Consider the following 23,609-nt stretch of genomic DNA (forward strand, 5'->3'; position numbering starts at 1 on the left):
ATATTAATGATAAAATAGTCAGCGCAAAGTAGCCTACAAATTCTTTGGTTGGTGAGGGGCCTGGATAAAGGCTGGGGGGGCGCTGGCCCAAAAAAGGTTGAGAAACACTGCTTTAGTCTGATATTCAATTCAGAATTTATTTCCCTTATGTTGGTTAAATTTAAGAGACCATAAAGATTGAGGGAACATACTGTCTACTATTACAGAGATGTCAGAACTACACAGAACCACAACACACAATACCGTAATATCTGCCGTGTATTTTCTATTTTATCCCACTTCATATATGTACTGAATAGTTATTTTAAACTGCATCAAAAGATGCTGTCAGTTTATCTAAGAGTGACATATCGCTAAGCTATTGTGCCATCAGATCAATGCAAGCTTCTGAATATTTTTTTTTATTTCATTGGTTTGTAAAAACTCCAGAGAAAAATACAACTTTAATTGTTCAATTCTAAATTATGCACAGCATAATGCTGGTGGGCAACCAGAGGCTGAGCCACTCAGTCAGCTGGTTCCATCAGCAGGAAAGGATAGACTGGAGGAACCAAGGGAACACAGTGGGACAAACCACCTGAGATGCAACTTCAAACTCTGGAAAGCAAAAAAGACAAACAAGTCCAGCCAGAGTTCTCTGCTCTAGCTAAATTTCTTAAATCATTATGCTTGTCCAAATAAAGAGATAAAGATCAGTTTAGGACCATAGAAACAGAAAGGGAAGAACTTTTAATTGACAGAGAAAGAGAATCACAGAAATCCAGCTCAACAGGTCTGTGAAATTATAAAGAAAAAAAAAGAAAAAAAATTACCTCAAAGAAAACTGAAAATGCAGCATTGAGGAAAAAAAGGGTTGTTCCTATTGAGCACACAGATTGTGCTTGTCTCATCAAAGGCCGAGTGGACTGGCTCTTTGCTGCATTTCTTCTCCCTCTTTCTTTCCTCCTCTCCCTCACCACCACATATTGTACTGCAACCTGGAACTCCCTGCATAACAGTGAGCCGGGCAGAAGCCGGGACTAACACGCAGCATTTACAGAGACACATTACTACATTCACAGCAGCCCAGAAAAAATGCCTGACTTTATCATATTAAGATGCACAGAGGAAGACGAGTTGAGCTTGAGGAGTTAATGACCAGAGATGGGGAGAGATGGTGCTAACACTGAAATTACAAGGTGAGTGATCCTGGCATGACACCAGTAACGGACGACTCATTTTATGCATAGATTCGTTGATGTTGTAAATTGCTGAACCCAGGTTAAAAAACGCAAGCCTTTTTGTTTAGCAAATTTCTTGATCTTGAGCAGAGAAAATGAGAAAAGCCATTTCCTGCCTGTCAAAAATTATATATATATATATATATATATATATATATATATAAGTAGGAAGGATATATAAAAAATACATCTATGCCTTCATCAAGCTAATAATGTGTTAGTTTTTGAAATTACTGCTCTAAATATTTTTGTTGCACTGCAGTATTTTTAGTGGCTGAGTTGTTGCCCAGAAGCAGAATTTAAAGTGCCACCACATACAAGCAGCTTGACTTGTGGTAATTGGCTGAGTCTAACTTTGGTCTTATTGCATATGTATAATTATGTCTTAGTTATGAGATGGAGGGGGTGAAATATACTTCTAAAAAGCTGTAAGACGACAGGAGATGATGGCAAAAAGTTATATTATACTCTTCGTCCAAGACACTCAGGCATAACTCTCAGTTTCATAAAGAAGCAGGAGAGAATGCAAACTAAACAAATCACATTCAAACATTTTTCTAAAACATATTGTTCAGCATAAGTATTGACATGAGGAAAATGATGAAAGCCATCAATAATTTTTCCTCTCCATTCCAATTATGCACTAGCTTGTGCAGGTACTATATTTAAATCGCAATCCAATACAATAATTTCACGATACGATACGATACGATATACAATATTCTGGTCACGATACGATATGTATCACGATATTTTTTGAGTGATACAATTAGATATGATTTAGTGCATTTTTTAAGATTTTCTGAAAGATTTTAGAAGGACAAAGTGATTTTAGTGACATTTTGTGTTCCATAGACTTGAATTTAGTTAACTGAAAACTTATTAAAAGCACCAACTACACAATACCTGACTCTGATTGGACAGTCTAACAGTCTGCAGCTGGACAAAATGAATCAAAGATGCAGTGAGAGAATTAGTTTCTGTCATTTAATTCATGTGGATTTGACATAAAACTCAAAAGTTTAATGGTAATCCAGGAGCAGAGTGGGGAGATTATCAGCCTCTGTAGACTCTCAATATGCAAATGATTGCACTTATGTTTTTTCTTTTGGACACAAATGCAGTCTTTTGGACTATGGGGAAAAAGGCTTTTCTACCTTGGTTCCCGGAGTTAGCCGTGGCTGTAAGCTGTTTACTACTAGCTGCTAAAGTAGTGGCTCCGCCTCACCCCGTATAGTGATCGACTCCCTGCAGCTACGCAGCGCCGCTATTCCCCTGCTTGCATCTCTGAGTAGCTGCCTCTCAGACTGCCAGGATCTCATCGTACTCTCAGTCTCTGATACTCTTTGTCTGTTGCTAATAAGAATGATCGATCAGCCATTGTTACCATGGAAATCCTCACTGCGCCGCGGATTCCTGGGGTTTTTCCTCTTCGTCTTCCTGCTCAAAACACAGCGCCGCTGCGCGCCCGCTTCGGATGTTATCAACCCATGTTCATTCTTCAGATAATCCTTTATATACAGAACAGAAACAGCTATGCCAAAAACTAATTACGAAGTGAATGCTACCAGTCGAAATTTGCATTAATTTTGCGATCTCACTGCTTTTGCAGCTGCTCCGTTCACGCCTCTACTCCGTTCCGCTTCTTTTTCACGGTTACTTGCGCAACTTTATCTCGTTTCTCAGCAACAAAATACAGCCCATCGTTATTTATTGAAGATTATACATTTCCAAAAACACATCTAATATTTCGTTTCGTTTTGTACGTTTGGAAGCTCATTCCCTCTCACATAATCGGAAAAGCCGGGGAATGGCGGCACTTTTGACATTTGTTTGACATTCGGAAAAATATGGTTTACTAATTTTAGCATAACTCCGGTTATACTTGACCTATTAACACAATTTAAAAACTGGTGTGTAGTTTATAATGTGCACTTTAAGCTCAAGTTGAAAGTGAGACTATGGGAGGCGGAGTCTTGCTGCTATGCCGTAACAAACTAGATGTTAAAAAGAGCTATAAGGCTATGGACCCCTATGGTTTAACGAATCGATACTCGCGGATGAAAAATCGATACTTTCCGAGGGCGGAAAATATCGATATATATCGCCGAATCGATTTATTTATACAGCCCTAACGCAGATCAGTAAACAATTTGGGGTTAAGTGCCTGGCCCAAGGGCACATCGACATGAAGCAGGAGGAGGATGGCATTGAACCTACAACCTTCTGATCACAAGACGACTACTCTACCCACAGAGCCACAGTTGCCCCAGATGTGCTAAAGGGAGAATCAACCAAACATTATTACAGGAAAACTGTTAATTCCTCACGTTTCCCCGTCCATTGAGGGGGAGGAACCATGCAGAGAGGGTTTACTTCTTACTGCAGCTTTAAGTCCAGTGTAAAGTTTCCACAGTCACTGATGATTTGGGCTGCCATGTTGGTTCTGGTCCACTGTGTTTTCTAAGATCCAAAGTCAATGCAGCTGTCTACCAGGAATTTCTAGAGCACTTCATACTTCCCTCTGCAGACAAGATGATGATTTTGTTTCCCAGCAGTACTTGGTACCAGCCCACACTACCAAAGGTACCAAAAGCTGATTCAAGAACAGGAACAACAGGAATGACCAGTAGGCTCCCCTGACCTTTAACACCATAGAGATGCTATGGGTTGTTGTTCAGTGGAAGAGAAGAGACATTTGACCCAACAATGCAGATGACCTGAAGGTTGTCATCAGAGCAACCTGTCCTTTGACCTCAGCAGAACCACAGGTTGATCCACTGCACGGCGGGCTGGATTGTTGCAGGGATTTATGCACAGAGCCCAAACCAAATGTACACGGCATATAAATGAACAAGCTTTTCAGAATCGTAACCTTTCTGTTTCAAATGTCCTTTTTTATTTATCTTATATAGTATTTACATTTTCTAGGAGACTAAATCTTGAGTTTTCAATTATCTGTAAGCCATAATCATCACAACTATAAGAAACAATAGCTTGAAATATTTCAATGTGTACTGAATCTATACGAGTACAGTGGGTACAAAACGTATTCAGACCCCTTAACATTTTTCACTCTGTTTCATTGCAGCCATTTGCTAAAATAAAAATAATTATGTCTCATGAATGTTCACTCAACATCCTACCTTGACAGAAAAAACAGAAATGTAGAAATTTTTGCAAAATAAAAACGCCAAATGAAGCCTTTTGTTTACAAATTTGTCAACTAAAATTGTAATGGAAGTAAACATTTCTACACATAACTGGTTTTAAACCATTTCTTCTAATTCTTCTGAAAACTCGATAATGCATATCTAACTTTTGTTTCTCTAGAGGCATCACCATGCTGACGTCCTCCCTGTTCCTTGTGCTTTTCTGTGGGCTTTTGGGAGACTGGGTCTTGTCCATCTGTCCATCTATGTGCTCTTGTAGTGGGGGTCACCGTGACGTGGACTGCTCTTTAAAAAGTCTAACCAAGCTGCCACATGGCCTGCAGCACAACATCCGTTTTCTCAACCTGTCATTTAACAGGTAAGTAGCTGTAATGCTTAGGGCTGTAGAAATAAATCGATTCAGCGATATATATCGATATTTTCCGCCCTCTGAAAGTATCGATTTTTCATCCATGAGTATCGATCCGTTAAACCAGTGGTCCCCAAACTACGGCCCGCGAGCCGGATCCGGCCCGCCTCCACATTTGGTCCGGCCCCCTGAACAATACCAGAGAGCATTCAGAGTTTTTTTTCATTTACCGTATTGTCCGGATTATAAGTCGTTTATATGTGGATTTTTTTTTCAACTACCAGGGGGCTCTTTAGCAGGAAGTGAATCATTGAAAGTCTCGGTTACTTGCGCGCCAACATTGAGCCCACAAGCAGCAAAATGAGTAAGACACAGTTCAGATGTCTTTGGAAAGTTTATTTTTCAAAGGGGAAATGGCCCAGAGAAGAGACAGGAGAATGGATTAATCCCGGACCGGTAGGTGAGTCCCACATTACAAGCCCGCTCCGTATAACATGCGGCGACCAAGCTTCAAGATGCTTTTCCACATAGAGACCAAGCACGCTGTGCTCAAGCAACACAGCTCGGGTGTTATTGTCTCCCATCACTTCCAGATGAAACCGTCTCGTTGCAAAGAAACAAGCTCAGGGCTCCCGTTAGTCATCCTCGTGAGTTAAAATTTTCACGAAAGTAAAATGTTCGTTTTTGTGGCGCTTCTGTATATTATTTTGAAGGGATTTATAAACGTTACTATAGCGACCAGAGTCAGAGCGTTTGGGCAGTGGTAAAGAGGAGAGGAGTAGAGCTTGTGAGTCTTAAGTCTGGTTTAGACGGAAAGATTTAAGAATTGTCGACCGATTCTCCAAACCTCTGTGACCACAGAGCTGATAAAAGTACAACAGGTTCGATCGTTTTGTGTTCAGCCACAAAGCAGGAACCGATTCCAGTCGCAAGCATCCCAATTCCAGAGGATAATCCAGTAAAAACCCCCAACATAGCGAGAATTTAGAATAACCAAACACATGTAGAAGCGATAGTTTGTGGACTCACTTTAAGAGATAAAAGATATAATAAAAAGAAAAGGCGGTGGATAAAAGACGGGAGCAGCCGCTCTGTTTGCTGCACTATAATTTGGAGGTGAATATGTTTTTTCATAGTTAACATTTTTAACTGAATAAACATAATAATGACCTTTAGATGTAATAATAAACATTTCCACATATCTCCGATATCCACCGGACTCTCTGTTGCGCCATATGTCAGCTGTTTGGGATTCCCCTCTGTTCTTACGTCACCGCGCTTTCTGATTGGCTACCTGTCACATTCAGCAGGTCGTATTCTCGTTCCAAGTCAGGGAAAACCCCACAGGCTGCGATAAAAAAGGCCAAGACAAACCAAATAGGGCATATTCAGTATTTAGTGGGAATAACATGCAGAAGCCTTACCTGACTGTTCATCCCCCCTTCCACTGCCCCTCTCAGGGGCCACAACAAAATTTCCAAGTCTTGACCGGTCCGCGGTAATAAAAAGGTTGGGGACCACTGATTTACCACATACTAGTAGCAGACACGAAGGATCAGCACTTTTACTGTTACAGTTATCGTTCGGAAACTACCGTAATCAGTTCAGTTAAATCTAAACTTCGCTACTTTTTCTTTTTCAACGTAATAAATGTGATATTCAATTGACCTGTTATGACTCAAATGTTGGCTGTCCGCCCCCCTCTGCTGCTGCTGCATCGTTGTGGAAAACCTGGAGCGGCAGAGATATCTGAGGCTTATATGTGTATGTTTACTGGTTTAAAAAAACAACAAAAAATTTTGGGGTTGTGGTTTATAGTCCGGTGCGGCTCATAGTTTGAAAAAAATACGGACTATAATCCTTCCTGGATTTTTTCTGTGAAGAACCCAAAGAATGTTTTTTGATTGTGCTTTCTGGAAAACAATATATTTTTACATTTAGGCACTCCTGCAATCGTCACACTTTTTCTGTTACAAACTGACTTCGACCCCCAGCAGAGAAGGAAAAAGTTGTGTCCCTCACAGAAAAAAGTTTGGGACCCCTGCGTTAAACCATAGGGGTCCATAACCTTATAGCTCTTTTTAACATCTAGTTTGTTACGGCGTAGCAGCAAGACTCCGCCTCCCTCAGTCTCACTTTCAACTTGAGTTTAAAGTGCACATTATAAACTACACACCAGTTTTCAAATTTTGTTAATAGGTCAAGTATAACCGGAGTTATGAAAAATTAGTAAACCATATTTTTCCTAATATCAGAGAAATGTCAAAAGAGCCGCCATTCCCCGGCTTTTCCGGTTATGTGAGAGGGAATGAGCTTCCAAACGTACAAAACAAAACGAAACATTAGATTTTCTGTGTTTTTGCAAATGTATAATCTTCAATAAATAACGATGGGCTGTATTTTGTTGCTGAGAAACGAAGTAAAGTTGCGCAAATAACCGTGAAAGAGAAGCGGAACGGAGTAGCGGCGTGAACTGAGCAGCTGCAAAAGCAGTGAGATCGCGAAATTAATGCAAATTTTGACTGGTAGCATTCACTTCGTAATTAGTTTTTATCTTAGCGGTTTTCTGTTCTGTATATAAAGGATTATCTGAAGAATGAACATGGGTTGATAACATCCGAAGCGGGCGCGCAGCGGCGCTGTGTTTTGATCAGGAAGACGAAGAGGAAAAACCCCCAGGAATCCGCGGCGCAGTGAGGATTTCCATGGTAACAATGGCTGATCGATCATTCTTATTAGCAACAGACAAAGAGTATCAGAGACTGAGAGTACGATGAGATCCTGGCAGTCTGAGAGGCAGCTACTCAGAGATGCAAGCAGGGGAATAGCGGCGCTGCGTAGCTGCAGGGAGTCGATCACTATACGGGGTGAGGCGGAGCCACTACTTTAGCAGCTAGTAGTAAACAGCTTACAGCCACGGCTAACTCCGGGAACCAAGGTAGAAAAGCCTTTTCCCCATAGTCCAAAAGACTGCATTTGTGGCTGCATTTTTACTCCAAAATGCAGCCACAGTGTCCAAAAGAAAAAACATAAGTGCAATCATTTGCATATTAAGAGTCTACAGAGGCTGATAATCACCCCACTCTGCTCCTGGATTACCATTAAACTTTTGAGTTTTATGTCAAATCCACAAGAATTAAATGACAGAAACTAATTCTCTCACTGCATCTTTGATTCATTTTGTCCAGCTGCAGACTGTTAGACTGTCCAATCAGAGCCAGGTATTGTGTAGTTGGTGCTTTTAATAAGTTTTCAGTTAACTAAATTCAAGTCTATGGAACACAAAATGTCACTAAAATCACTCTGTCCTTCTAAAATCTTTCAGAAAATCGTAAAAATGCACCGAATTATATCGAACTGCATCGCTGAACAAATATCGTGATACATATTGCATCGTGACCAGAATATCGTATATCGTATTGTGAAATTATTGCATCACTACACCCCTATGCTACAGTTCACCTCTCACACGTCTTATGTTAGGCACTTACTCAGCATCTTGAGCAAGAGATTAAGAAACAAACGCAGAATGATTCAAAATGTATTCTTCTCTAAGAGTGCCAGGATTAAGGATAGCATGAGTTGTCAGATGGAAACTGTGATAAAAAACAAGTATCGTCACTCTACAGCAGTGGTTCTTAACCTGGGTTCGATTGAACCCCAGGGGTTCGGTGAGTCGGTCTCAGGGGTTCGGCGGAGCCTCTGCCGTGGAGGTAAAGACACACTTGTGTAAAGTCGTGATGACGCCCGCTTTGCCATCACTTGCTGCAGAGGACCACGTAACATTGCTTAGCCAATCAGAGCTGCGGAGGAGCCCTGATTGAAGGAGTTCCATTCTTTTTACCAAATTCTATAGTCTAAATCTGCTCCTTAGTCGCATCTTTTCGGGGTTGCTACTGCCTCTATTGGCGTGGGGGTGGTAACACAGCTAATATAATTACATTACTAAATCAGAATACCGCAAAGTATGTTGTGTGTTGGGGGGGGGGGGTGGTAGGATAAGAAGGGTTCGGTGAATGCGCATATGAAACTGGGGGGTTCGGTACCTCAAAAAAGGTTAAGAACCACTGGTCTACAGTGTATAAATAACATATTCAGGGATGATAAATTGATCTGTTTCAGTTATTGCTGAACACCTGTAATGCTTACAAATTAATTTTGACACGTTTGCTTTCAAAATATAGCTGATTGTTTAATTTTATATACAGAAAACTGGTTGATGAAACTAGTCTTTTCTGACAGCTTGAAAGATCTTGGCGGTCATCTCAGCCGCTATGATCACCTGCGAACCCTGGATCTCTCCTACAACCACCTGGAAAGCCTGCCGTCTGTCTTGCCACGGTCTCTATGGGACATCAAAGCAACGTGGAACCGTCTACGTTTGCTCGACAAGAACGATACGGCTTACCACTGGAACCTTAAACTGCTGGACTTGTCACATAATGAACTGGACAAAATAGTTTTCATCAACAACACTCTCCTGAGTGTTACATTCCTCAACCTCAGTCACAACAGATTTTGGACTGTGCCCACAAACATGCCTCACAACTTGGAAATTATTGATTTGTCATTTAACTATTTGGTTCAGATTCTGCCTGGCTCTTTGGATCGGCTTCCAAAGCTGGTTAAATTGTATCTGCATGCTAACCACTTCTCAGTACTGCCTGAAGGTATATTTGATAAACTGAGAGCACTGAAAACAATCACGCTTGGAGAAAATCCCTGGGCTTGTGAAGAAGAAGACAACATAACAAGAATTCTTAGATGGGCAGAGCAAACTCCTGCGACTGTGTTGGGGTGTCCCTGTTATACAACACCAGTCTGTGGACAAAGCCATGTGGCAACAAAGGAAAGACTCCTGGATTCTGCTCCACTCACAGAGTCAACCATGAACAATAGAGGAGAAGAATATGACGGCATGTCCACTGCAAGGACTGTCATGGTGACTTCTGCTTATGAGACAATTCCCTCACAGCATAAGATTGGGTTGGGGATATGGACCTCCTCTACAGGTTTTCACAGAGTCTCCAAACTCACAAGCACAACAGAACACCTGCTATCTTCCACTGTAAAGCCCAAGATGGATAACTCCCGGAGCAAAAGTCAAAATGTTTTTGCTCAGATTGAAATGGTGCTTCTAAATATTTTTGTTCCAACAATAGCGTTCAGCATGTACTGAACTAAAGTTGCTTGACGCACTAAATTAGACACCGCATTACCCTTATGCTTACATGTGGAGTGCCATATGATGCCTACAAATGTTAGTAATTATGTTTGCAATTCAATAGTCAGAACACAAATGCATGATCCTGTCATTTCTTGTGTGGGAAATAAAACTTCTCTATTGAGATCATTCGTTATTCACCCTACAAGATTTTCAACAAGATTAATACAAAACTGGAAGCAGAACCACAAGGATTATAGTAGAGCAATATTACAATGCAACACGAGTTCTTCTTGGATTCCTCAGTCGAGTTTGGTTGCAGTCATTGGTATAGTTTAATATTTGATCAATATTTGGTAAAACTAGGGTCTAATGATGAGCCAAAAGACAAAATAAAAACAAAAAACCCATTTATTTTTCTTTTATAGTGCTGTATAAAGTTAGAAACTTTGACAATATTTTCAATGAAAAAGGTTTCAGCAGACTTTTGAACTAAAACATGGGCTCGGGTTTTATTGCTCAATACTATTTTTACAATACATGATAGGATAATCCTTTATTAGTTCCACAAGTGGGAAATCTGCATCGTTACAGCCGAAGGCCGACAACACAAAATAAGAGCAGAATAAATGAAAAGCAGAAAGAATAAAAAAACACATATAGTGTATCTAGAAATACACATATGAAAATACAAACGTATTTACGAAAACCTTAGGCGTACAAGGTTTCCCCAGAAAACTGGCTAACATCAGTTTTAAGGGCAAAATAGCCTAACATGGTAATAACCAGCTCCTTGTTCTCTGCTGTTTGCTACCTACAGATGACTTGGGCTCTCTACTACAGAGAAACGATTGCTTCTAGGAGGCGTGCACTCTGTTGAAGATTGAAATGTTACCCAAACGCCAGCGTTGGCCATGAAGTATGTAACGCGCCAGTTGGATGCTGTTAAGCTTACTGGAAACTCCCTGCGTTGTAAACAACCATCCTGCACTGCGGAGAGAGTGCCTGAATTATTCTGATTCAGATGCAACAGTAATCACAGGGCTTATAGTTAAATCCTGAGCTTGAAACTTATAGTTATGATAGAAATTAACTATACCGTTGCTATTTCCACAGTTTAATAAAAAGTGTCTTTGAATAGGGCAAACAATTGCTTCTAACAATACAATAAAGCTAAACACTCAAACTTAAATAAGACTTCAGTACATTTCAACTGAAAACAAAATGTAAAAAGTTCCAGATCCTTTTAATGCCATACAAATATGAGACAGAAACATGGATTATATCTTTATATAGACCTGTCTATTGATTATAGATTAATAGTTTTACTGGACAGAAATTACAAAGAACAAATCTGGTTCTTAATCAAATCCTAATGAGTCAAATTGAAAGGGTCATGGAGTCATCAGCCTCATGACATTAACACTGACATGAAAAATAATATTAAAGAAATAAATATATCAAATCTAATTAAAAACCTAAATAAGTGATAAGTTATTTACTGTTATGGTATGCAAGATGCATTTATTCTCAGTATTAGATATGGTCTCAACAAACCCATGGCATTTCAACAATATTATTTTTATCTGGAAATGGTGTCCAGATAAAAGGTATATTTGCAATAATAAACTAATCTGTCGATTAGTTTATTATTGCCATACAGTCCTCTGTATTAATTATTGCTCGAAAGGTCTTGCCATACCAGTTTATTCCTCTGTATTTACTTTAGTTTCTTAGTTTATTCTTGCATTTTGTTCTTCATTCATTTCCATTTAGTTTCCTTTGATTAGTATTAACCTCTCTTGGTTTATTACTTTGTCCACTTTAGTTTATTTCCTGGTGTTAGATTTATTTTATAGTTTATTGACGCTCACCACCAGTAATTTTCACTCATCACCTGCTGCGCCGCTTAATGGACCTTACCAAGCTCCGCCCAGAAACACCTCTCGAAAGTCCCAAGTGACTTCATGTCTCACAAACAAAGCCTCGCGGAGCTTAGCTTCTATGTGTAAACATGGCGTCTTTCATTTCAACTGACTCTCTGCTGAGTATTTCTGAGTCGATTAGTTTAGCATTTCTGCCGGATTTTCACAATATATCAGCCACGACAATGGACAGGGGAACCAACAAGTTCATGTCATCTTTTTTGGACGACATCAAGGTGTTTGAGCCACGCGATGCCTCCAACATTGTGCGCGTCACAGTGAAAAGCTACCGGTCGATGAGGAAAACAGCAGATCCTCACACCCTCAGCATAACTATTGCTGTGGACAAGATCACTGATGCCTTTTGTTCTTGCAAGGCTGGGTGAGTCGGACATTCATGGTTTAGAGGGTTTGAATGTGCCTATGCCTGATACACTGTACTCGGTGCTAGAGTGGCTAACACGATTACAGTTTAGTAAAAAGTCTTATCAGGTAAAATAAAATCTTTAATGTATGTCAGATCCGGTACACATTGCATATTGATCTGTTCAGCTAACGTAAGACTGTAACAGACAGGCTTCAAGGTGTATAAGTTGTATCGGTACTGCCATTATGCTGTACTTGGCTAAAAGGTTTTCATAATGGATGTGTTTATTATTGACTTTCTTTTTTTCAATCACTAAACACAAAGAAAGCAAAGCAATAATACTTACACCAGCAGACAATCCTTTGTTCTTATTGATCCTATGACGGTCGAGCTGCAAATGTGGTTGTGCACAAGCTTTGATCCAAGCAAGGCATTCCGTTTCAGATTTTGGAAATCTGTGAATTTTAGTTCCACAAACACGATCAGGATACCTGACATCGCCTGTACAGATTCCCCACTGACGGTGGAGAACCATTCTTTTTCAAGTCCTGACGCAAAAACTTTCTGCCGGTCTGCTAGTCCACAATGTACATTAGCATGTATTTACTACAGTAGCTTCCGTTTGTGAGACGGTCAAGCATGTGGTAGCAGCGCTGTGACGTAAAATGGGCATTAGCCAATGAAACGCGGCCCCTGTGGTAAGGTCCATCGTCATGTGTTTCACATCATGTGTTGATTTTTCACTTTTCAGCGTCGGATTCCCATAATTCGCATCTAGTTCGTCGTTCCGTTTTATGTCCCGCTTGTCCCGTTTCAGAGTTTTACGCAATGTGAGCGATGTTTTTTTTTTTACCCCCTAAGGTGCGCAGCGTTCGAGAAGCGTATCGATGGGGAAAAGGCACACTGACATAAACCTTTTAAAACAACGGAAACAATTTCGGTATTTTGATTATTGAAATGTAAAAGTGCTGTGGTATCGTTGTTCTATCACACCTATTTCATACCAGACCACTTACAGCACCGGTGTTTAACGCTATAAAATGAATGCTCTCTATCGTGGTATTACCCATGGAGGGATTTCTTTATTTAAATGGGTTCATTTTTCAGAGGGATACAAAGTGAAGGTATCATGATTTTAGTAATTACATGTTTATAAGAGCGATTTTCTGTTGTCCTTCCATGGAAGCAGGCAGCTTTCAAACGGAAATAAAACACTTTTTAATATAAGTTGCTGCTTAACATGATCACAGAACTGCCAAAACATATGTACAAAAATTCTCAATAAAACACCTGGTGAGACAAACACCATCTTTCATATCGCATTTGATTTAACCGCCGAACCGAACGCATACGCTTCTTTTCTACAAACCGTTTTACAGTCATTGGTCAAGAACACGGGAGCTAGAATTCTGATTGGCAGACATCTTTGTCTATTATCTACAGTTTAGTTGAGGCGGGCCGTTTGGTCCAATGATCGCTTTGCTTGAAAAGCTGGACGTCTGGCCCCCAGACGGAGCTCTTTAAGCCCGGAGACTACAGTTTGGTTGAGGCGGACCATGAAGATTGGTTTGACCGTTTGGTCAAAAGCCGGAAATCCGGCCCCCGGCCGGAGCTCTTTAAGCCCTGTTTAATCAGTTTGGCTTCTGTTAATTTGTCAAGATGCAAGAGAGCAAAAAAAGAGAGTAATTAAATTTTACATAATTGCTGCTGTAAAAGCCATAGTTTTTAACCAACTAACATAACAGAGCATTCAGCTCGACGCTTAATCTGACCTCCAAACCTTAAAAAATTCCTTTAAAAAAATAAATCTAAATGAGCTCAAATTTTCAGGATGCTTTCCTTGAATTATTCTCCACATATTTTACACTCTGTGTATGAACATATATCCGTATCCTTCACTTTTTTTGCCAAGTTTGTCTTTTAACACAAATATCTGTATCTTTCACAATCCTTTGACAATCATGACTAATTTGCTCACAATTGTGTGGAACACATCAGTCTTAGTCATTCTGCAAAGTTTGTTAAGAATCTGTGCTTCTTTGTTTGAATAACAGCAAATCAACCTTTGACACCGAGTGCTCTTGATGTGTAAAGTTGTTCTATGCATTTATACTTCAACAGAAGAGTTAAAAAATTTAGCATAAATGACAAGCATTTATTATTTTGGTTATTTGGTAAAATTTTCACATTTTTACTGCAAACTAACGTTTTAGGGAACTTTTGAATTTTTGAACATATAAAAAATCCATAGAAAAAAGGACAATAACATTGCCTAAATAGTGTAGTCATCCTATCTGGCCACATGATGGAGCAAAACTGAAGTAAATACAGACATGAGACTTCTTAAAATGAAAAATGATTGGAATATACCGTATTTTCCGCACTATAAGGCGCACCTAAAAACCTTCAATTTCCTCAAAAACTGACAGTGTGCCTTATAATCCGGTGCGCCTTATATATGGACCAATATTGAGCCACAACAGGTCTAGCAACTACGGTAAGCAGCTGCTGACTTCATTTTTGCCCGTAGAAGAAGAAGTGCGCGGTGCATGCTGGGATAGTTGTCAGAATGCAGGTTTGTAATCTATTAATAAAGCTTGACTGACCTATCTACCTACGGACCTGATAATCAGGTCGTCTGCAGGTCATTTAGCACCACGTTCTCCACGAACATTCTGTGCGCGAACGGAAAAGGGTGACCATCGTCCGGCCACGCCCCGGCCCAGTCGTGAAAGGCTCTTCTCGCCGACCGCAGTCGGGCTGTTTTGTTGACATTCACTTTAGTGCAGCTCCATCTAGTGGATGCAAAGCGCTGTAGCGTCTATTCTATGTTCCTTCTAATGCGCCTTATATGTGTGGAAAATACGGTAAATGAAATAGGAGGAAGGACTGATGTATATTTAAGAAACTCATATTCTAATTACCTTAAAGTATATTTAGATGGTTCTAAGAACACAGAAAAATTTGTGGGAATAGGAATGTTTATTCCAAAGTTTAAAATATACTTTTTCAAACCAACTAACTATTTCACAGCTGACATGGTGGGAGTCCTAAAAAGCTTGCAGTTGTTAGAGGAGGTTTATCCAGACAGGGTGATGGTGTCAACACATTCCAAAGCAATAGGAGAGATTATTAAGGGAAAAGGAAATGATAGAACAGTAATTCAGCACAGTTTATTTAGATTACACAGGGGTGGCATTGATATTTGGTTTTGTTAGATACCATCACAAGGAGGAGTAAAAACCGATGAAAAGGCAGATGAATAAGCTAAAAAGGCTTTAGAGAGAAATGACAATTACAATTTCTTTTGGGAAAGGGAAATCAATTATTAAGAATAAAGAACTAGAAATGTGGCAGAAAAATATGGAATAAAGATAAGAAAGGAAGGTGTTTATATAATATACAAAAGTCAGTTGGGTGGAAAAATTGTGATAAAAGTGAAGAATGTTGATAGAAAGAAAATGTAGAACATGTTTTGATGGACTGTAAAATATATGAGCCTGAAAGGGAGAGACTGAGAAAAATTGAACTGAGGACAGGGTAGGAATGGAGTTTTAAAGGAATATTGGGAACTGAAGGATACTTAGAGGATATTTATAGATTAAGGAAAGTAATATTTATTTATCTCCATGATACAAAATAAAAAAATGTAATTTAATAGATGTAAAGTAATGTTGCTACACACTCATGCGCAGTAGATGGCAGTATGCACCTGAAAGTTGCTTGCGATCTGCCATAATAGAGAAGAAGAAGAAAAACTCCACGAGAAAGTTTTTTAAGATGGCCTATCGAACTCAACAATCACATTAGGTGCAACAGCACATTTTCAGGACTGTCCTACATTTAAAACTTGTAGAGACTGTCGACTCATGCAAGCATCCAAGTGGGGGACCTGTCGGGTCGGGCAAGGAACCCATTATAACTGTTGCAGTTCTAGGCTAGCCCAGATTTTTCTGGGTCAGAAACTGCAGGCTGATGCTCAACTGAGACTCTGTTTGGTGGTTTAGTGTATTCGTGTAAATGTTGATTGCTTTGGATACTAAGAAACGTTTGCTAGTTAACATGTTTACTTCATTATGAAATGCATTAAAACACTGTCTGAAGTCCTGTGTTTGCATCATTATTGATAGTGGTCACACACAAATACTACATCACTTTGGTAGCAAGCCTTAAAAGAAAAACAATTTCCTTGTATAAAGACCAACAGTGAATGATCTTACCTGCGAGCCACATAGTAGAACACAGGGTTGCCAGTCTTAGAGGTGCCTGCTTGGTAGAAAATGTTAAGTGTCTTTAAGGCTTTAAACTCCTCCTTTTCATGAACCTGGTGCCTGTGAAATAGAAAATATAAGGGTTAGGATTCTTTGCAAATAGTAGTTACTTTCCCCAGGCTAAGCATTGCTTACTTTTTTTTTTTATTGACTTTTTTTGTACACTAGAGAGCCCGTACTGGATGTGTCTTTGCTGCACACCACTGTGCACTTCACTGGCAGAGCAGAAACATTCCTGAAAAACTGGTTTAGAGTTGATGCAGTGAACAGGGTATGGTGGCGTTTTGGTGCATCAGGAGCTCATGAATGCTGTTCTCTACAAGAAGTCCTGAGGGAGACTGTCCGGTCAGCCTTTAGTATTGTCAGTAACACGCCACTCTAATCTGGCCGTTGTTTCGTAAAGAGTAATCTAATGTGTTACGTTACCGTTTTCAATCCAGTAATAAAATTAAAGTTACTTAAGACACTGTGCATTAGCTATATTTTAGATTGTTTCAGGCACATTTACTCCTCCACAGGGGCGGATCTAGAAAAATATTTATGGGGTGGCAAGAGGGTGGCAGGGACTTTTTCAGGGGTGGAAGTATATAATATATATATATATATATATATAGCAGAGATTACCGATCAGGGGAATCAACACCAAAAAACAAACATTTCCCACACAAAAAAGTAGCAGAAACACTAAAACAGAACATCCAGTCTGTTACATTATGCTGTCAGGCTTAATGTCTATATTTGGATTATTAATAAGTTTTCACCTGCGGCGGTTGATTAGCTGATTTAATAAACAGCTGCTCTACTGATGACGTGGTGGCGGGTTGATCTGTTTTAGTGCTAACGGAACCAAAACACACCGAACTGCGCAGCACATGCTAAGGTTATCAAAGTTAGTAGCAGGCTAACAGTTGTGCTAACAACAGTTAGGCTAGTATAACTGACCCACTGCTCACTTGTTCAATCTTTTCTTTAAATTAAAAGTTTTCCTCACCTGTGAAATCTGAAGCCCTTATTACCATTATCTATGGTTGAATTAACTACTAAACATTGCGTCCGTTGTTCTGATTCTTTGTAGTATTCTGATTGTAGTATTTTCCTGACCACAGATATTCCTGACTCAATGGACAGCAATGGCGACTTACGATAAATCACATAATGTCCAGTCCAGTAACATATACATCTATCAATGCTGCTGCCTCGCGCTCTGTCCTTCTCTCCACTTCCCGCTACTTAGCAGTGGGTAATGGTTACGTTGTGTTGCATTCAATGTTGTCGGGGAAAAAAAGAGATTCATGCGCTTAATGTCCGATTTGCCATAACTAGTTATTGAATTCATTGTCGCTAGCTGGGGTGGCAACAGAGGTGGAGAGGCTCTCATTTGGGGTGGCAGCCTCCACCCCGCTAGATCCGCCCCTGCTCCTCCACCAGTTTGTCCTGTGTTTAGATACAAACTGGCGGATAAGCATTAGCTTAATCATGTAGCATTAGTCTACATGACAATTAAGGTACATGCTAGCTATATTAATGTGAGCAATGCTACAAGAAAAGTATGCTAAAGTTTTTAGATATGATTAAAGTGTCAGATCTACAGTTATTTTGTCGTCAGTAAAACATTTTAATTAAGATTTATTAATATTTTAATTTAAAATCAGTTGTTTTGTGTTTTTTGCTTCTACCAGTGTAGATGATCCAAGCACCGTTGGTGTAACTTGAAATATTCAGCTTAACTGTATTTTAAAGGTAAATACATACAGATAATGTATTTAAAGTTTCATCCAATATTAGGCAGATTAGCATAATTGACTTTTTATTTGCTGTTTACTTTCATTAGACCTGGCTAAACACACAGATAGGAGAAATCACACCACATGCATGTTTTAAACATATAAAGTAATTCCTTGAAAATAGGACATGCACTTTAAATAAATATAAATTATATATAAATTACTAGAACAGAAATATTAAAGCATTTCTAGTCTCCCTTAACATTTGATCAAAAATGTGTTGTTAATATAGTTTTAATCAGAACTGCCACAAATGTAAAAATTGATGTCTGAGATGCAGGCCCCAACGTCACATGCTAAACCAAGGTTATTCAATAAAACTTGGACCCTATTCATTTTTCCAGCATTCGAGTGACAATATTGAATAGAGTTATTTATTTATGTCTTCACTGTAGTTTTGACTTTTCTCTTCATGAAAGTTTCATTGTCTGTGAAGTACAATACTTCATGAACAAATAAAAATAAATAAAGACACAGTAAACACTTTAAGTTAATTACTGTACCTGGTCATGAACTCCTCAAATTTGGAGCTAGTCAGGTTGAGACTAGACCAGTGAGTGTCAGCCACAGGCTTGTGCTCTGGAGGACCAAGGTAGGCAAGGAGGGTGGCCATCTTGTCAAAAGGTCGCCTGCCAACTGCCTTGTGATCTCTGGAATTATTTCAAAAATTATGTCTCAGGTAAGCATCTTATTAGAATATTTTTCTCATTTGAGATTACAAACAATAAAGGGCTGACCCTGACCTGTTACTGGAGAGGTACTGCCCAATCCTCTCCTGGTTGTTCCACAGCAAGCGGTGGAGGGCCAACACATTACCATCACTGATGAATGACAAACTGTGGTTGACTGAGTCACTGGGTGGAGAGTCAGAGGCAATGTCCAAGAAAAACCTGAAGCAGACATTTCAGTTAATCAGGCACTTCAATTCTTTAACTCGGGTTTTGGTGTGTTGATAATATGAAAATTGACTAAAAAGTTCATAAAATCTAAATGTATTTACATTGACATTGTGTTGTTGTAGCACAAGACTTTTTGTGGGCTTTTGATTCTTGTCATGGTTTAAATCCCCACACACCAGAAAGTGTCATTAATTGAAACCTTGTGACTGTAACAATTAGTAAACATAACACTGAAAAAATCTGATTAAAATATCACATCACATAAAATGTTTTTCTCCGTAGCTCAATGCACAGCAAAGACGTGGGGGAGAACAAGGTAGAGGTTTGAGTAGACTGAAGAATGGGAAAACAAAGATGGGCAGTGATGAAGAATACTGAGTGTGGAGTGTGGAGAAATTTTTATTCCCACATCAGAATTTCTGTGACTTTGGGTGAGCTTCAACAGGTTTCTGTGTGTCCTACAACCCTAACCCTATGAATATTACTTTTTGTTTCTTTTAGTTTAACTCCTTAATTGTCATAAAGGCACAGGTGTCCTCAGGGACCTATTAACTTGCATGTAAGCATTTTGGGGGTGACAGCTGAGGGTTTAAACAAAGTCTAACGGACTATGCTTGCTAAGTAATCACTTTTTGGGTTTTGTTAGGTGTAATAGAAATTCTGTATATATATATATATATATATATATATATATATATATATATATATATATATATATATATATATAAAGATTTTCCAAAAATGTCTTCCTGGTTTGTTCTGTTTAAAAGAAAGGTATAACCTCTTACCTTCTTGCTGAATCAAAGTTGCTTTTAACAAAGTCATTAAAAGGCCTCATATGTTCTTCTTTTGTAAACAGGACATGGTTTGCAATACTCTGCAGAATCTAAAAGAAAAACACAAATACACATGGAAGGACTTCATCTTTAAAATGACTTACATCATTCTATCTACTTGCACTAATTACACATAAATGCATCACCACATGGGTTGCCTTTATCCAATTCCCATGTGCATTCAAAAGACTAGGTTCAAGATGTTCAATCATATGGCCAACTCCCTTAAATCTAGCCTTACATTGGGACAACTTTCAAATCCATTTTGCCTGGGCTTAACAGGCTGAACTTCAGCCTGCTGTCTGATTTGGGCACATACTTTTTACTTCGGATGAACTCCCATTCACTGTTTTGTTCATCATCCTGACATTAATAGAAAATCAACCAGAAATCAGTTTTTATTCAGATACAGTCAGGGTAAAATCAAAGTTGGTACTTTTATCAGATGTGAGACACACATCATAATTGTGCATAAGAATAAATCAGAAGCAGTAAATCTGGATGACAACCATGGCTGAAAGCTAAAATGATAAAATACTGAAAGGAGTTTGTGTCAATACAGCGCATCATATCACAAATCCACCACTCCTAGTTCTGACTGCAGCTCCAAACAGACTAGTTGCAGCCTGTGCACCACAAAAGGCCATTGCTATTGCCATTTTTCCTCTTATTATGATCTTGTGACAACACTGTCAGCTCTGAAAAAACTGACAGACTGACTGAAAAAACTTTAAAAATTAATAAATAGATGATGGCATCAGTTATTAGTGCTTTAAAGTGTGTGGTATTGTATGACGTGTTTGTTGTTATTCTGCATCTGTGGGTCATTTTGAGGTCAGAAACCGTTCACACAGAAGTCTGATTGCAGACTTCTGTGTGATCATGCAAAAATTGAGCATGGATTACACCATGTGAACAGAGCCTAAAAGCCACTTGTGAATGCAGTGGTCAGACTCTCACTGTATTTTTTCATTTATTTTTTGTCAGCCCCTCCAAGGAGACAACTTGCTTTCTTGGCTTACCTTGGACATAAGCTTGAGACCTCGTTCCACTCTGGGCAGCGGCTTTTTATCCAAGATGCCAGCCTCATAGGGGGACACAATAGCCGGGTTGATGAAACGTAGGAACATGGCACTACCCACTGCACCTATGCTGTTCTGTGGGAACCGCTGACTCACAACCTGAATGGATAGGGATGTGTGGAGTGGAAAGGTGGGAGGTTGGGAGGAAGACAACAAAGCAGAGAGAAAACAAAGAATGTAGAATAAAGAAGAAAAACAAAAGATTTGACATAAAGAAAGAAATGTTAAGGCAAATTTTCAACACACTTTTAAAAATGAATGATTCTGAAGAACAACAAAATGTAAATGTAAAATGTGACATTACAGAGCAAAGTGAGGTTTGACCTGGCTAGTAAAAGTTTAGAAAGAGAAATGGTTGGAAGACAGTCGCAGTTCATCCGGGGCTGTTGTTTCTGTGACAGTCTGGATATGCTTTTCACAGAGGAGCAGTTTATGCTGCTTTGAATGTACAACCACTCGACCTTGGATTGTCTGCATTATTTGGTCAGTTGTGAAAGTAGATCCAAACTCTGATGCAGACCAAACAACTGGACTTTGGTTCACCTGAAAATGTGGGTTTTGGTTCGCTTGGAAGTATAGTACACTCAGCAGTGGTTTGCTTCCAGTGGTAAAGCAAAACAAAGGGAGGAAGTGAAGCATTTTATATATGATCCTCACTTGCAGTCTGCAGGTACTGTACTGTCTGTACTGCTGCGTTTGGTTCATACAGGACAACATGTCATTGACTCACTACAGATTATATAATGTTTACTAGCCTGCGAGGATCTCAGAGCCACATAGTCATAAATTAATTGTTCCCAGTGATGATATGTAATCTCAGTTGCTTTATTAACATTATACATACTTATGCAACTTATCAACTTTTCCTATGAGGTAACAAAAACTAGACATCATGCAGAGATCCAAAGAAATTCCGGAACAAATAAGAAAAAAGTAATTACGATCTACAGTCTGAAAAGGATTACTACACTATTTCTAAAGATTTGGGACTCCAGAGAGATGTTATCCACACATGGTGAAAACATGGTAGCTTGGAGGTCGGCCGACCAAATTACCCAACCTCTCTAATAAGCATAATTTATCAAAGAGGTCACAAAAAACTTCTCAACAACATCCAAACAACTGCAGGCCTCACTTGGCTCAGTTAAAGTCAGAGATCATGCTTCTGTCATAAGAAAGAGACTGGGCAAAAACGGAATGCATGGTTCCCTAATAAAAACCACTGCTGGCCAAAAAGAAGATTAAGGATCATTTCAAATTTTCCAAAACATATTTTGATGATCCCCAAAACCTCTAGAAAAACATTCTGTGGAGTGATGAGACAAAAAGGGAAACTCTTTGGAAGGTCTGTGTCCATTACATCTGCCATAAAAGCAACTCTGCATTGCATAAAACAAAAAACATAGCAACTTTAAAATATGGTGGTGGTGAAGGTCTAGGGCTGTCCTGCTGCTTCAGGACCAGGAAGATGTCCTGTAATAAATGAAACTATGAATCCTGCTGTCTTCCACAAATTCTGAGGAATATTCCTACAGCATAAAAATAGTTCAATTCAAGACTTTCCTTTTTTTTAATGCCACTTGAGATAAAATTTTAGACTCCCTTCACAATAAATCCATCATGTTTATTTGTATAGCAAATAAACACAAATATAAAAAGTTAGCAACAAAGCATTTTGTCGAGTGCCATTATTAAAGTCACAAATACACATCAAATATGCTGGAAAGCGTTTCAGTGATTATGAGACTAATATCTAAACTGGTTTGATGATCTGAAACTCTGCAGCATGACAAACATGCAAAAAATAGGAAATCAGGAAGATGGCAAACACTTTTCCACACCACTTTACATAGACATATAAAATAAAATTATATCTGAAAGATATTTGCTTTCAGAGGGACAATGCAACTGGACAAGGCTCCATATTAATAGGGTTACAGGGAACTATTAAGTCTTAGCGGGGATACAGAACTATTTTGTACCATATACCAGTAAAGTAGCAGTAGTCACAACGAAAAAAGTGTCTGGCTCCCTCAGTTGAACAGGCACGCATGGTCTTTGTGGGGACTTTCTATTGACTTCCATTCATTTCTACAGCCTAAACCTTACCCTTACACAGATCTTACCATGTCCATTGCATACTTAACCCTAACCAAAACTCAATTCACACCTTAGTCCTAAATCTAACCCCTGACCCAAAAACTGCGTTTCCCCTTGTGGGGACTTCAATCCCCACAAGGAGCAGTGAGTCCCCGCAATGTAGTGTCAGGAAAATGGTCCCCACAAGGTATTAAAAACAAACGCACGCACACACCGCACGCAAAATTTGTGACAATTATCAAAACAGTTTTTGGACTATGGGAGGAAGCAGGAGCGCCCAGAACCCACCCATGCATGCACAGGGAGAACATGCGAGCTCCATGCAGAAAACCCCTCGACTAGGATTGGAATCCATGACATTCTTGTTGCAACAGTTCAAACAAACGAACGCCAAAGCAGCCTTGAAAAGAAATATGGTCTGTAAATGTGAACTTTTTTG

At 39.3% G+C, this 23,609-nt stretch overlaps 2 protein-coding genes across 3 annotated transcripts in view; one reads left to right on the forward strand and one right to left on the reverse strand.

The window, feature by feature from the left end:
- Positions 1–23,609, reverse strand: part of nf1a (neurofibromin 1a) — a 123,336-nt gene that overhangs the window by 38,318 nt on the left and 61,409 nt on the right. For both annotated transcript variants that reach the window (XM_008425150.3, XM_008425149.3), the window contains exons 31-35: positions 21,011–21,169; positions 19,941–20,038; positions 18,997–19,143; positions 18,757–18,903; positions 16,419–16,529 (exon numbers count right to left, since the gene is read on the reverse strand). In XM_008425150.3, the coding sequence (XP_008423372.1) occupies positions 16,419–16,529; positions 18,757–18,903; positions 18,997–19,143; positions 19,941–20,038; positions 21,011–21,169 (662 nt within the window). The remainder of the gene's footprint in view (positions 1–16,418; positions 16,530–18,756; positions 18,904–18,996; positions 19,144–19,940; positions 20,039–21,010; positions 21,170–23,609) is intronic.
- On the forward strand, positions 594–10,090 carry LOC103474300 (oligodendrocyte-myelin glycoprotein-like). The gene is made up of 3 exons (XM_008425144.3): positions 594–1,178; positions 4,554–4,751; positions 8,985–10,090. The coding sequence occupies exons 1-3, from the start codon at positions 1,144–1,146 to the stop codon at positions 9,919–9,921; spliced, it is 1,170 nt and encodes a 389-aa protein (XP_008423366.1). The 5' UTR covers positions 594–1,143; the 3' UTR covers positions 9,922–10,090.

This window comes from Poecilia reticulata, chromosome 13 (assembly GCF_904066995.2).
Source record: "Poecilia reticulata chromosome 13, P_reticulata-male-v2, whole genome shotgun sequence".
In the NCBI taxonomy this organism is placed as follows: domain Eukaryota; kingdom Metazoa; phylum Chordata; class Actinopteri; order Cyprinodontiformes; family Poeciliidae; genus Poecilia; species Poecilia reticulata.